Source organism: Cyprinodon variegatus, unplaced genomic scaffold (genome assembly GCF_000732505.1).
Source record: "Cyprinodon variegatus isolate N-32 unplaced genomic scaffold, C_variegatus-1.0 Scaffold299, whole genome shotgun sequence".
NCBI classification, from domain to species: Eukaryota; Metazoa; Chordata; class Actinopteri; order Cyprinodontiformes; family Cyprinodontidae; genus Cyprinodon; species Cyprinodon variegatus.
Window position 1 is genome coordinate 415441 of NW_015150752.1, and position 15210 is coordinate 430650.

A 15210-nucleotide genomic window follows, 5' to 3' on the forward strand; every position below is an offset into this window, starting at 1 on the left:
AAGCTTAAAGGTATTTCGGGGGGTTTTTAAAAATTTTTGATAAGACCCTCTCCACTTTAAAAAAAGAAAATTGCACATGCACAACCCTGCAACTGCTCCCAAGAGGGAATGCCTATTAAGTGCAAGAGCATGCATGAGCCCATTTCTCCTTGTGCACGCTCCGTTTAAAAGGTGCTGTTTGTATCGCTTACTCAAGCTTACTTTCCAAAAGAAGATTTGTAATTTTTCCACTACGTCAGATTCACCACTGGTAAGTGAAAATGGGGACGAGCACGTAGGACGGCCTTACATAAACATATCACTAGAGTGATTGACAATTAGGAGGACCACTTGTTTTGATGATCCACCCGGAAAAAGAACATCCTCCACTATACTTTTAACTTCCATTGGTGTCATCAGTTTATAATATGACCTCTCACCTTTGCACACAGGACAGCAGGAATCTGGGGGAGTGAAGCGATCATCATAAGGGCAGTTGAGCACTGGACAGGTCTGATGCAGGCAGGTCCAAGTCAGTTCCTACACAGAACCAGAGTTAGCTCAATATTTTCAACTGTGGCCAATATTGAACAGGCATATCTAAAGGGAAATGGAAATCCTTTATATAAGTTCACTAGAGAATTGTATTATTATATTTTAGCATATCTTCACACAACTTAAAGTATTCCCACCTTTGGGACTTTTCCCTATTGTGCCACATTACAACCTTAAACTTCAATTGTTCCATCTCCACCATCTGCTGCTTGTGAAGCGCATTATGTGCCTCAGATACTCAGAAGCTCATGAGGTGCTGCTTCAGCTGCTCAGATGCATCAAGATGCACTGTTTCCTGCTGCTTGAGACACCTTTTGATACGCCTTGATGTGCACCTACTATAGACATTGCATGTAAACCTTCTGCTTCTGCAGCTCAAATATTACAACATTGTAACATTTGAGCTTGGTTTCCGTCTTAAAGCAGGTGCAAACTAGTTTGTAAACACAGGGCTGAAGGTGCAAAATGATAGTCACTTGCAATCCAGCAGACAGCATGTGCAACCTATTCTTATAACCAAATGGGTGGAGGTAATGCAAACAAACATTTACCACCTAAAACAAACATTTTCCTAATAGAAAAAATCAAATGATGCCACAGTTTACCTTGCATTGACAGGTGAAGCAGGGGTCATTTGCTGCCAACAGCTCGTTGCCAATCTCTGTGCTTGTACAGTTAGTGAGTGGTTCTAGAAACAAAATACAACATGTAAGAGGCACTGATCAAGAGTGTGAAAATAATTTTTGTTACACGGGGTAAGCACTGACGTGCACAGACAGGACAACAGGAATCTGGTCCAGGATGTAAGATGTGACCTTTGGGACAGTCCACCAAACAGGGGCATTGCTCTCTATAACACTTCAGATGGTGCTCTCCATCTGGCATCACCTAAAGTACAGATTGATTGATTGAAAGATGGATGGATGGATGGATGGATGGATGGATGGATGGATGGATGGATGGATGGATGGATGGATGGATGGATGGATGGATGGGTTTGACAGTTGCAAAAAGAAAACAATTTTTCTTACCTCACATGAGCAGACCTGACAGGGATCATTGGCAGGATGGAAACTCTCCCCTGGAGCATACTCTCTGCCCTCAAATACGCAATCTTCACACAGACATATAACATCAAAGCATTACCCCAAATGAGTGTTTGAATTAAAATAAAGTGAAGAAAAAATTTGCTCACCGGCGCACACTGGGCAGCACTCCCCAGGCATTGTGATTAAGTTGGCACAAGGAGATACACAGCTTACTTCAGAGCAGGTGGTCACTCCATTTACACACATACAAGTTGTACAGGGGGTAGAATTTGCTAACCAGTTGCTGCTGTCTTCATGATCCTGTCCTTCATACACGCAACCTGAAAAATAAAAACCTTGGTAATTATACAGAATATGTACTATACTTTCACAGAACAGAGATTAATCTTGAAAGTTTAACAAGCACATTTTGTGTCTGAATTTTCCTGAAAAGTGTTCCATATATATAACAGATTCAATTTTTTGGAAAGAAATCTCTTATAATCACAAAAGCACCCCTGTAAGTTCAGGAGTGTACCATTTGAGTGATGTAGTAAATTCCAGGAGCATAAGTTAGTTCGGAAAAATATAAAGTCATTTCAGAGCAGTTAAATTAATCAGAGACATTCATATACTAAGTGCCTGAGAAGTTACGAAAACTAATCTTTCAAAAAATAATAGGACCTGGTCAATTCTAGAAAGCTTTAAGTTTAAATATCTAGTACATTGTTGAAAATACAGGGCAAGTTCCAGAAGGTAATCTCAAGGTACTAGAAAATAAAAGGTAACTCTGGTTAGTTCCAGAGACTACCCTCATACTCTGAACCTCTTAAAAATATCTGCTTATGATCAGAAAACTATTTGATAGGAGTAAGCCATCAAGGGAAATCCAGACTCTATTTTGTAGTCTTACTAAAGACTACTTCTTGCTTACAACCTCCACAGTATTATTTATTATTATTTATGCTAGTTTGATTACCTCTACAGCGGGGACAGCAGGAACCTGGATCAGTCACCGTATGAGGGCAGGACAAGCTGGGACACTCCTGAGGTACACAATCCACCTTACCTTTCTGGAAAATTAAAATAGAGTAGAATTCAAATAAAAGGATATCAAGAGCTACAAGGAAGATGAAGAATTAGAAGCAAAACTATAAATAGAAACCTGGCAGGTACAAGTTGAGCAGGGATCTGAACCCAAGGTCCATGATTGTCCTTCATAATAGGTGAATCCATTCACCACACACTCTGAGACCACAGATGAAGAGAAGAAATTAGGTCAGATCTTCAAAGGTCCCAAATAAGGACTGCAAAACAGCATTGGCAAATGCAATGTGTCACAATATATTTTAAGAGAAGATATTGCACTCCGCTAACTGATCTAAAATAAGGAACATTTAGTGCGATGTCAGACAGTGGAAAAAAAGAAAACTTTGTGTTCATCTATTATATTAAATATATAAATGTTTGTGGTGAAACTTGTCAAACTGAAATATTCTGTCCTGATGTCACACATCTGCTATTGTATTGCCAGATTCTATTTTCCCATTCTGCAGAACCTATTAGTTCAATCTTTAACGTTATGTTCTCTCTGCTTTTTCTCATAGTAGCTTCGACTCGTCTGTTCCTGTTTGGCTGTGAATCCATCCTGGAGGGAAATATCAGCTGTGCTGCTGCCATCAACACCTTTGTTTATAGGTGTTTGAGAGCTGCCTTTTTTCAGTGTGGTCCTGTTTCTCTGACTGTGACTGGCTGGATGTGCTCTCTTCATGCTCTGACATAGGAGGTGGCTCGGATCTCAGATGCCTGGCGGTGTGTTTCCTGGATGGGGCTACCTTTTACAGTTGCCCTTTTTTCTCTCTGCTTCTGTCTCCTTGAACCCCAGTCGGCCTCAGCAGATGGCCGCTCATAGGGAGCCTGCTTCTGCTGGAGGTTTCTTCCTGTTAAAAGGGAGTTTTTCCTTTCCACTGTCGCTACAAGCATGCTTAGTGTGAGGGATTGCATTTGAGTCAATGAGTCGATGCAATCAGCTGGTTTTCCTTAGATAGCAAACTTTTAATCAATATACTGTATGATCTGGTGAACTGTAAAGTGCCTTGAGATAACATGTGTTGTGAATAGGCGCTATATAAATTAACCCAATTAAATTGAACTGATCAAAACATGTCAGAGTATTTTTTTTTGTTTCACTCAAAATTACCTGTGCAATGGGGACAGCACTCTCCTGGCTCTAGAACAGGGCGTTCACATCGCGTCAATGGACAGTTGAGAGGACCACAGGAAACTGTTCCTCTAAAACAAGTGCAGCGCTCACAGGGATTGGATAAGGATGTGAATGTGTGACCATTAGAGTGCACGACACCTTCATAGAGGCAGGAATCACATTCAGGACAACAAGTACCAGATGGAACAGGATGCAAACACTGAACTCGACAAGACCTCCTCTCACAGGTCACCATCTCATTCTGATGAAGAAGAGGGAGGAAGGCAGAAAGAGGGATCTATGAAATAAACAAGATGGCTTCTTTTTTTCTGCAGCAACACTGAGACTTACCAGACAGTAACATGTAGAGCAGGGATCAGAGGGTGGTGTAAAGGTAGAGCCTGACTGATACTCTTCACCTTCATAGAAACACGTCTCAGGGCATACAGGACAGCACTCCCCTGGAGGAGTCACTGGGTACTGGCAATTAACGGGTCCACACAGGGCTTTGGCACACACTACATCACCGTTCTGTAAAATGAATAAAAAAAGACATTTAAAGGTATAGTGAAGGATGTTCTTTTTTTCCGGGTAGATAATCAAAATAAGTGGTCTTCCTAATTGTCAATCATTCTCCTGATATGTTTGCGTATGGCTGTCCTACATACACGTCCCCATTTTCACTTACCAGTGGTGAGTCTGACATAGTGGGAAAATGGCTTTTTGAAAGTAAGCTTGTATGAGCGATGCAAACAGCAACTTTTAAATAGAGCATGCGCAAAGAGAAATGGGCTTCTGCATGTTCTCATATGCTTTCATATGCAATAGGCGTTCCCTCTCGCAGATACGTGCATGTGCATTTATTCATTTTTTAAGTGGAATTCAAAAATTCGCGAAAATCCTTCTCTATACCTTTAATGTAATATAATCAAGAAATAGTGCTTGAAATTGAAAGGCTTCTTTTTTTTTCTTATCAGCCAGACACAATCTACAAAAATGTTGTGGAATGCTTACAGGAAAAACATCAGTTTAAAGCAGAAAGAAACCAAACTGGGGTAATTTTAGCATGCAATCTATTTATCTATTTGACAATGACTAAAGATTTGCTGCTTAGTGGATCAGTGGGTAGCACTGCTGCCTTGCAGCAAGAAGGTTCGATTCCCAGCCCAGGGTTTGCATGTTCTCCCTGAGCATGGGTGGGTTCTCCAAAAAACATGACTATTTGGTTATTTGGCTTCACTAAATTCTCCTTAGGTGTGAGTGTGAGTGTGGGTGTGAATGGTTGTTTTTTCTGTCTGCGTTGCCCTGCGATGGACTGGCGACTTGTCCGGGGTGTACCATGCCTCTCGCCCGTAGACAGCAGGAGATAGGCACCAGCACCCCTCGTGACCCCGCTTGGGATAAACATGGATATATTTGAAGATGAGAATTAATTAGAATCAAATATTTTACTAGCATAGATTTTCACAACCAACAGGCAAAGTGGTACATCAGCCCAGTCATCCCACAACTCAACAGAGGGGCAAATACCCAATCAAAACAACCTCATCTTCAGTGGTGTCAAAAGTACACACATTTGTTACTTAAGTAGAAGTATAGATACTGCAGTTTAAAAACACTGGTAAAAGTTGAAGTATCAACTTGACCTCTTTACTCAAGTAAAAGTGAAAAAGAATGTGCTCCAAAAACTACTTAAAGTATAAAAGTATAAAGTAACCTTTAAAAAAAACAGCCAGATGCCACTATATGAATTGAAAGCTAAATTTTTTTACTATTTCGAAAAATTCTTTGTGATAGGGCCAAGGATGAGGGAGGTCTTGTTGGTCTCCGTCTCCCGATACGCTCTCGCCTGCTTCCGACCTTTCAGACATATCAACATCTTTTTCTAAATCTGACATTGTAGCATGGCATAGACAATTCACGCTTGCAGTTTGAAGAACACCTGCTTGCTGCTGATGATTTCCTTTAGCTAACCAATGAGTGTTTGCGTTATATGACTCATCCAATTACACTAGTTTTCACTAGATGTTGCATTGGATGGCACAAATAAAATATCTATAAACATTACTCTGAAGCCAAGAGTAACGAGTAACCTTTGTTTTAAAAATGTAAGGACTAGAAAGTACAGATACTTGTGTAAAAATGTAACTAGTTGAAGTCAGAAGTAGGAATAAAAATAAGTAATGGAGTAAAGTGTACTTAAGTGATACTTCTGAAAAGAACACTGCCCAGCCCAGCTCTAGATATCAGCATGGCCCAAACCAACCTGCTTTTATTGTAGATGAGACAAATCTTTACATACAGATTTCAGAGAATCTTTAACTATGGCTCTACCTTTGCTAACAACCTCTGAATGTTTGAGGGTTAACATAGAGAGCACTGAACATTTGAGTAAACAGTCACCCTAAAATGTAGAGATTCATTTTTATAGACCTCCTGATAGAGACAGGAAATTATTTTACTTTTAAGTTGTAGTGGAAGTGCATCAAACAGAGACCTACATAACATGCACTTTGCTGAAAGATAAAAGAGATAAAAATGAGAAGCTGTAAATAAATTACTAATATGGTCACACCCATTGCTACTTTGACTTGTTTATAAGATGCATTTATTTATACTTTACTAATTGCTTCTACATCCTAAATGAAAAATAATTAAGGAATTAGAGATGGTGACACTAAGTATTGTGAAAAAGTGTTATGTAAGTCTTTATATTAGTTAATAAACCCTGTGAAAGTGATTGAAGCATAGCTAAGACGACAATAGCGTTTGAATGAATTACTTGAGGAATCAGATCCAAGGTGTAAGTACAACTCAAAGTACACATAGACGGTACCTGACAGAAGCAGCTCTGACAGCGGTCTTCAGGATGTGTGAATTGCTCTCCACTGTAATAGCTCTGCCCTCTGTAGTTACATCCATCACAGACTCCACATCCACAGGCATCCAGAGCTGGGTGCGCACATGGTGGAGAACGGCATTGTATGGCCGTGCACGACACGTCACCTCTCTACAAAACAAAAACACGTTAAAATAGCCCAAATTGTTTTTGCAGTAAGTCAATTAAACGCTATTTCCCCTGAGCACATGAAGTCCTCCCAACCATTTTTTAAACTTAAGAAGGTCTGCTGGTCAGAGTAAGTGACACCCTGGAAATAACAACTTCCACACACATAGTAATGTATCAGTCACTAAGCAGTACTACATAACGTGATCAATGTTTGTCTTGAAATATGGTTATTTTCACAGACAGGGCATCAGCAAAGTTCGGTGACAGGATGAGAACAATGAGCTTCTAGACACAGGCTTCTCAAACATCTCAATGAACCACTCTGTAGGTTAAAAAAGCTAAATAATAAGAATAAAAGTGAACAGGATTTTCTGTAAGAATTGCTGGTACCTGACATGTGCATCGAGAACAAGCGTTTCCTGGGTCAGGAATGGACTGTCCATTTAGAAGGACTGCACCATTATAGAGGCACCCTAAGCAATAAAAACGGTAAAATACATTCATTATGACCAAGAAAACAAACTTCCAAACAAAAAAACTAGGGAATTTGAATTAAAAAAAAAACCTACGGTCACATTCTCCACAGCATTGTCCAGCTGATTTGTAAGGGTGGCTGCAATCTTCATTACAAATTAACTTTGCGCAGGTGATATCTCCTCCATGACAGTGACACACACTACATGGGTCACTGTCATTTGGAAACTCTGAGCCATCAGGATATTCTCTACCATTATGTGTACATCCTGCACAGATGAAAAAAATGACATTTATCTTAAAGAGTCTCCCTCTGATACTTCTTTCTTTTTCTTAGGGTGTTTATTGTTTCACCATGACAGGACATGCAGCAGTCCTCCCTAACTGGATGGTTGCAGTTAGAATCTGGACAGCGTTTCCTCTCACAACGCACAGAACCATGTTGACAAACACAGACCGTACACGGGTCTGAGGGATCGTTCCATGTCTCTCCATTGGCTCTTTCTCGATCCTGGTACAAGCAGCCTGCAGGAAAGAAGCTGCAATTGAATGCAGTTGACAGAAACAGTGTTTTGATTTCATGTTGAGATCCCAAAAGATGCGGATGCATACGTTCACAGGTCCGGCAGCAGTCACGTGTGATGGGGTGAGAGCATGGCTCAAAAGGACAGGGCCTGTGCTGACATCGAACGGTCCCATTGTTGCAGTTGCATGTTTGGCAGCTGTCTGTCGGGTGGGAGAAACTCTCTGTGTGTTTGTAAGACCTTCGCTCGAACACGCAGTCTGATGGAGAATCTAAAGCAAAGTTCACAAAAAATATATTTTAATATTGTTCAATCATTATTAACTCCTGGGATTATTCTGAATTTCATAAAAAATGCTATGAAGACCCAAAAGAACCATAAGGATCACATATTAAAAATGTAACCTTACTGAAAGCAAATGTTGCCCTTCCAAAGCAACAGCCTTCCTTGTCATGTTTTAACATGGTCTTTACTATTCAGTTCAGTCTTCTACTAATATTAACTACTGCTTAAAATAAATTCACTTGGGGAGTGGCAGTCTAGTGGTTAGGGCTTTGAATCCTGAGGTTGTGAGTTCGATCCCCCACACCCACAGACTGCTACTCTGGGTCCCTGAGCGGGCGCCTCATAATGGCAGCCCACTGCTCCCAAAGGGGATAGGTTAAATGCAGAGAAGTAATTTCCCTCTGGGATTATTAGAGTATATAAAATACAAAAAAAAATAATAAATACAAACACTTAACCTTTATTTTGATTACATTTATCATGCTAGAAACAACCTCATACTATGAAATAGTTTCTTATTAATAATATCATATTAACACCCCTGTGCTGTTTATATTTCATACAACTTTCCTTCTTTCCTTCCTTATTTCCTTATTTCCTTCTTCCCTTTTTTCTTTCTCTTCATAATCTCAGCTGCTCCCCTAAGGCATTTCCTTTACATCTTTAGACTTAGACTTAAACCAACTATCTCTGGGTATGTCCCAACTCAGGGGATCTACCCTTCAAAGCACCCAGTCAGCATCGACCTGGTCCTTTGAAGACCCCAAAAGAAATGAAGGCTGGAAGTGATCAGCAGAAATTGGGATAGTCTAGCCTTTACCAGCCTTCAAACCTTTAGGTTTCAGCTTTTTATAGGTTTTTAAAGCTTAACACCAACCCCCCAGAGATTGGGTACCGAGCACCAATGATATAAAAACAAATGAATGCAGGAGTGATTGAATTAAGACAGGGTTGGCAACCCAAACTTGTCAAAGAGCCATATTGGACCAAAAAACAAATCTGTCTGGAGCTGCAAAAATGTATAAGTCAAATATATATATATATATATATATATATATATATATAAGCCTTGTATGGCAACAAGGGCTCTCAGTGTATTAGCCCACTATAAAAAAGGACTACATGGGCTTAATTATATAATAAGCATTCATGATTAAACGTTTAACCTGGAGTACTCTGCTGTACGATATTTGGTGCTTTAGGTTTAAATCCAATAGTTGGACAAGGTGACGGAGGAGCAGTGAACTCTCTCACCGCGTGGAGTCTACCGCTTGCTGCTTCACCACGCGTTTTGTATGTATTAGGTTTTGTTGCATTGATGAAATTATAGAAACACGATAAAGTAATCTTCCTATGGTGGACATGCTCTGTTGGGAGGAGTTGATTGAGTCAGGAGGAATCAACAGGAACTGACAGTGCTCTCTAACCCCCAAATCCCACATCATCAGTCCCCAGAATTCCTTGGTGTTATTTTTATTTTGAGGATTTGGGAAAAAAATGGAATGGCAACTTCTCATTACAAAGCAAACATGAAGGAAATCCTTCCGCATTGGTAATGAAAGCCAATGATTTGGTGCATTGTTCTTTGAATCCTCTATTCTCATCCGCTATATTCAGTTTCTTTCCCTTGGGGATCAATGGCCCGAGACCAACCGCCGCTTTGTTTACAACAGCAGTGAAACGTGTGTTGCAAGCTATGACGCAAATCTTTGTTGATAGAAATGTTTGCATTTATTTGTGTTTACATTATTATTGACTCATTATAGAAATGTTTACAGCATTTGAAAAAAACAATGAATGTTTGTTTGACCTGCTGCAAACCATGCTAAAACAAACAAAAAATACATTTTTGAAAAACCCCAGGGAGCCACAATTGGGGCGCTAAAGAGCTGCATGCAACTCTGGAGCAGCTGGTTGATGAACCCTGACCTAAGAGATAAGATCACAGCTACATTAAGAGACCGTTAACACCAATACCAACTAGCAGGGTTAAGTGTTGTGCCTCCAGAGGATGATCTTCCAGATCCACAGTTCTATTCTGTGAATACAAAGCCATGGATCTGGTTTTAAAAGATAAAATAATAGGTGTTAAATTGCCTGTGCAATAATTTCTTTGCACATGCAAAAGTTGGGCATGTATAATTTGCATATGATCTATAAAAAATGCTATGCTATGTTAAGATCTGCAAACTGGTTTGGTTCTGACATATTCATATGAACAGGTCACATCTTTTAATAGCAGTTTGAGAGAAACCATGAAATTAGTTGTCATATTGATAATTATTGACAAAATAATAATAATACCAAATAATAAAATAGAGTGCCCCTGAAATAGGTAGCCTATCGGAAAGTGCTACAAGCAAAAATAAAAAATAATTGATGAAGTTTAGTCATTTTTTGTTTTGTTTAATTGTATAAAGATGATTTGCTGTCCAATTGCATAATTTGTCCCCACTTGCATCGTCTATGCAGGTGAGGAAAATTCCTGTACCTGAAGAAAACCCACACATGCACGGATGCAGCATGCAAACCCCATGCAGAAAGACCCTGAGCGAGGAATCAAACCCAGATCCCTCTTGTGGCAATGCAGCAGGGCTACAAACTATGCCACCGATGTTCCAGCTTTATGTAACTTATAAGTCACATTGTAAGTCCTGAGCCTAAAGCTTCTGAAGTCTGTTTGTTTCACATCCTTACCTGGACACTGGGGGCAGCATTCTCCACGGACCATAGAAGGAGCAGAGCATTGCAGTGGTGGACATCTCCTCATTAGACATTGGACATTCCCATTCTGAAACACAAAATACAAACTTGGCTCCAAAGTTTGCTTGCTCTAGCATACAGTGTAAGGTCCATCTTTACACCATCAGGGGCCTAGAAGACTGAACTCAATAAATTAGCCGTGTTTGGTTTAGAGGTTAGATTTAGGATTAAGCTGTGAAGCTCATTTAGATGAAATGGTTAAGTTTATGGCAGGGTAAAGTTTGACCATAAAAATCTACAGAAATGGAATACAATTCCATGTAAACTCTGTGTAAAAACAGAAAAAACATCTTTGTATATGTATATTTGTGAATGTTTATTTTTACTGTGCATGTGCATGTCCTGCATTTGTCTGTTGGATGAGGAAAGTTGTGTCCATTGGGATACTCTTCTCCAGAATAGCTGCAGCCTAGGTAATAGAAGAGAACTTGATGAAATCATGCTTAATTAAAAAAAAAAAAAACCTGTTACAACTTTATCTTACCATTGCAGTTATTCCGACAGCACGGTCCAGGCACAGGGTTATTACATCGAGGTTCGTGGCAGCGTGTTTGATGACAAGCACTCCTTCCATTAACACATGTACACTCCTCACACTCATTCGCGGGGTTAGGAAAAGACTCCCCATTCACATAGATGCGGTTTTCAACAAAGCAGTCTGTCAAAAAAAACATTTGTTTTTAAAACACTAAGAAACAGATCAGGTTTTTTTTAAAGAGACCTACCTCATCACATAGAAAGAATGTACGCTGTATCACATTGCTCTATTTTTCAGTTACAAAGTGTTTGGTGAATATTTACTGTAAGAAAACCCATATGACCAGAGGTGTAATGCTGCATATGTGCACAATGAGTAACAAAGGAAATGATAGAACCAAGCAAGCTAGAAACTTCCTTTGGGCGTGTGAAAACAAAAAAGCACAAAAAATATTTACTGCTAAGCCATGTATCAGTAGTGCTTGGAATACAATATGATCATTGTTGTTCACTGGAGTGGTAGCAAAAGCTAGCAAGATATAAAGATTTTGCTTGCTGCACCATCACGTTTATTTTTGCTGATTTTATGGTGCAAAGAAATTCTTCATTACACTTAGCATATGTTTTATGAGACTATGCACATATGTTTTTTTTTGTTTATTTTTAAGACATATTACATGACCAAGTCCCCTTATCTTTAACAAACATCAAAGAAGAAATACCTGGACATTTAGGACAGCATTCTCCAGGAGGGGTGTAGGGATTGATGCAGTTTAGTAGAGGACAGGGTTGTCTCTCACAGTGAACACTGCCATGCTGAGGAGATGGTGGAAAGGCGTCAGCCAGGGTAAAGGTAGAAATTCTTCTGTTAATTGGTTAAACACTAACCAAACAGGTGCATGTGTTGCAAGGCTGGTCGGGGGGCGTAAATCTCTGCCCGTTGCTGTAAACTTGATGGTTGTAAGTACAGCTATCACAATTTCCACAACAGGAACCTGAGACAGTAAAAGGTTGGAAGGTTTTAAACCAGGGGTTCCCAAGTCCAGTCCTCAAGAGCTACCATCCTGTAACTTTTATATGCATCTCTTCTCTAGCACACCTGAATCTAAAGCCTCAATCCCCCATTAGCTCATCAGAGGCATGGTAACGAGCCACTCATTTGATTCAGGTGTGTTAAAAATGGTTGCATGAAATACTTACAGGATAGTAGCTCTTGAGGACTGGACTTGAGCACCCCTGTTTTAAACTCAGCCCAGAATGTACAGGCATGCATCATAAGAAAACATGGGTCCATTTCTTACCTTTATTGTTGCTGGGTTGCTCACATTCCGGTTGACATTGGGTGTTTGTACATAAGCTCTCCCCATTTACACAGGTGCAGCTGGAACAAGTACTGTCTACTTGCCAACTGGAGCCTTCTTCATATTCTATCCCCTCATGCACACATGCTGAAACGAGGAGGGAGGGTTGTAACTCTGGCTCTGATGAGTTGTTGTTGTTGTGTGTGTGAGAGATTGTGTTCTTTTGCATCATTACTTTTGCAGACTGGACAACATTGACGAGGATTTCTGATGGGATTGGTACATCGGATAGGGGGGCATCTTACATCAGAGCAAGCCACATTCCCCTCCTAGCTCAAAAACACAAAATACATATTACAGGTTTACGTTGCATATATATTTACAGCATTTTATAGACATGCATTAGATACTTTGAATAAAACTGTTTCTTGTACCATAATGTGAAAAATCAAAGAAATATTTATACAGTTCCTCTCAGAGGTTTAGAAACAGGGGTAATTGGCATGAATGTCACTTGGATTTTGGGCTGTAAATTATGGATTTATTTATCAGGGGATCCTTGTGTGAACAACAGTAATAGGCATAAGGCAAATAACATGCATGCAATAAATTACAACAATAGGCACATTTAAAATGCACCGCAACCTTAAAGAAAAACAACATGCAAGCATCCTTGCTTTTTTAATATTGAAATAAAACAGAATGTTTTGACAAAAACTGTTGCTTCAATGGCATAAAAGGTGGAAAATATCACAAACCAAGATACTTGCTATACACCCACCCCCACTACAACACAGCACTTTATAATTTTCCCGAAAAGGGTTAGACCAGGGGTCATCAACCTTTCTAAGGGTGAGGGCCACTTCAAGGTTACTGCGTCAAAGGAAGGGCTACCAATACTGACCCATGAATTGAAAGGATTAGCGTTCACCTAAATGTCAGTCATTATAAACATATTTTTATTGTATCTTTTAATTTCAAATTTTATTTTAGACATTGTCATTTTGACATGCTCTACAAATTATTAAAAAGAACAGTAACAGAATAAAAGAGAAGGCTCTTATGACTGCTATGGTGACCAAGATGAATTCTATGCCAAAACATCCTGCTAACGGCAGCCCCGTAACCAGCATTGAGAACACCGAGGTCATGTCCTCAGTATTTTCCTGTTTGTTTTATTTATTATTATTATTACTATTATATATCCACAAACAATTGCAAGCCATTTGATTCATTTAGTGGGCCATACACATGCATGGTGATGATGGTGACAATAATAAAAGTAGTAATAATAATTCAATATTAATAACAACAACAATAATTATATAGTATAATGATGATGATGATAATAATAATAATACCACTCACTCACATTCATTCTCACACTCATACTCACTCACTCATACTCAATGAAATACTCTAAGTTTGTGAGTTTTGGAATTGTTATAATACACATGTTCATATTCACCTCCTTCATGGGCTTATGATTTAAATATATTTTTAAAAGTCACCATATTAGGATGTTATTTTGTCAAGTAAGATTTATCGCAATATTTGACTTCCGTATTTAAAAAATCCTGGTTATGGCCCTGGCTAATGCCATCTCTCCAAGAGCCGTAAACAAATTACAAGATGACAAATAGCATCTGATGTGACCAAGAGGGTATGGCAAAGGCTATTCACAGTACATGGTATAGTTAGGAATGGTAATCTACCAAAGAATTGATGGAAAATTGTGTTTGATTTGTTCTGTTGCTCCTAGGGTAGCTACTATTGTCATGTCTGAATAATGCACCTAAAGAAATATAGAAGCACGACAAAAAAGTTGTAGGAAAGAAGAGATTATTCCAAGAGGAAAGTGGTGTCCTTTTTGAGCTACAAATGTGCAGTATATACGGTAGTAAGCTGATAAACTGCAGTATGGATCACTGGTCTGCCATCAATATTTTGAACATTTGAAAGGCCATAAACTAGAATTATTGTATGTTAGATTTTTCCTGAGAACTACACAAAAAATTCCCCACTAATGAACTATGTGATAGATTACAATTCAGATTATTACCAGTAATACATTACAAGCAAATTTTTCAAAAACTGTGCAGAAATCCATGTAGGCCACATGGTACAACATTTACCCATAAGGTGGATCAGACTCTGTGCATTAGTAATATAATGGTAGTGCCAATAACTGTAATGTATAAAGGTGTAAAAGATCTGATTAGAATAGAAACAGCAAGAGGAAAACAGACAGAAAACAACTAAAAGAGTATTATGGACTAAATGACGGTGTTTATTAATTTTAACAGGCAACAAAGAGGCACTTTGGATTAATTTAAAACAAGATATGAGATTGGAATAGGTTTGGTGTCTATAGTCCCTTGGCCTGCCATTGACAAAATGTTAAATGGATGAACAATTTTAAACATAATCAACAAAGAATGGTAAATGTTACTGCTGAAGGGTTTATGGCATTACATGACCAAGGACATGAGACAAGGTTAGAACAAACAAGCTTTAGATTGGGTTTTAGTGAACATAAAAGGAGTCTGTCAATAGGAAAAGTTTCCATATCACTCCTACCTGTGTTTTAAATCTGCTTTAGCTAAGCTGA

The 15210-nt window shown here is 39.0% G+C and overlaps 1 protein-coding gene across 1 annotated transcript in view; it reads right to left on the bottom strand.

Annotated features, from left to right (window-relative positions):
* The window catches only part of kcp (kielin/chordin-like protein), a 32113-nt gene that overhangs the window by 5096 nt on the left and 11807 nt on the right, over positions 1-15210 (bottom strand). Inside the window, exons 15-35 of the mRNA XM_015384008.1 lie at positions 12835-12928; positions 12600-12746; positions 12187-12293; positions 12021-12114; positions 11306-11479; positions 11148-11230; positions 10756-10849; positions 7862-8044; positions 7604-7774; positions 7345-7518; positions 7166-7248; positions 6602-6775; positions 4117-4296; positions 3763-4027; positions 2728-2810; positions 2542-2635; positions 1730-1903; positions 1566-1648; positions 1302-1422; positions 1140-1222; positions 420-519 (exon numbers count right to left, since the gene is read on the bottom strand). Coding sequence (XP_015239494.1) covers positions 420-519; positions 1140-1222; positions 1302-1422; positions 1566-1648; positions 1730-1903; positions 2542-2635; positions 2728-2810; positions 3763-4027; positions 4117-4296; positions 6602-6775; positions 7166-7248; positions 7345-7518; positions 7604-7774; positions 7862-8044; positions 10756-10849; positions 11148-11230; positions 11306-11479; positions 12021-12114; positions 12187-12293; positions 12600-12746; positions 12835-12928 — 2761 coding nt within the window. The remainder of the gene's footprint in view (positions 1-419; positions 520-1139; positions 1223-1301; positions 1423-1565; positions 1649-1729; positions 1904-2541; positions 2636-2727; positions 2811-3762; positions 4028-4116; positions 4297-6601; positions 6776-7165; positions 7249-7344; positions 7519-7603; positions 7775-7861; positions 8045-10755; positions 10850-11147; positions 11231-11305; positions 11480-12020; positions 12115-12186; positions 12294-12599; positions 12747-12834; positions 12929-15210) is intronic.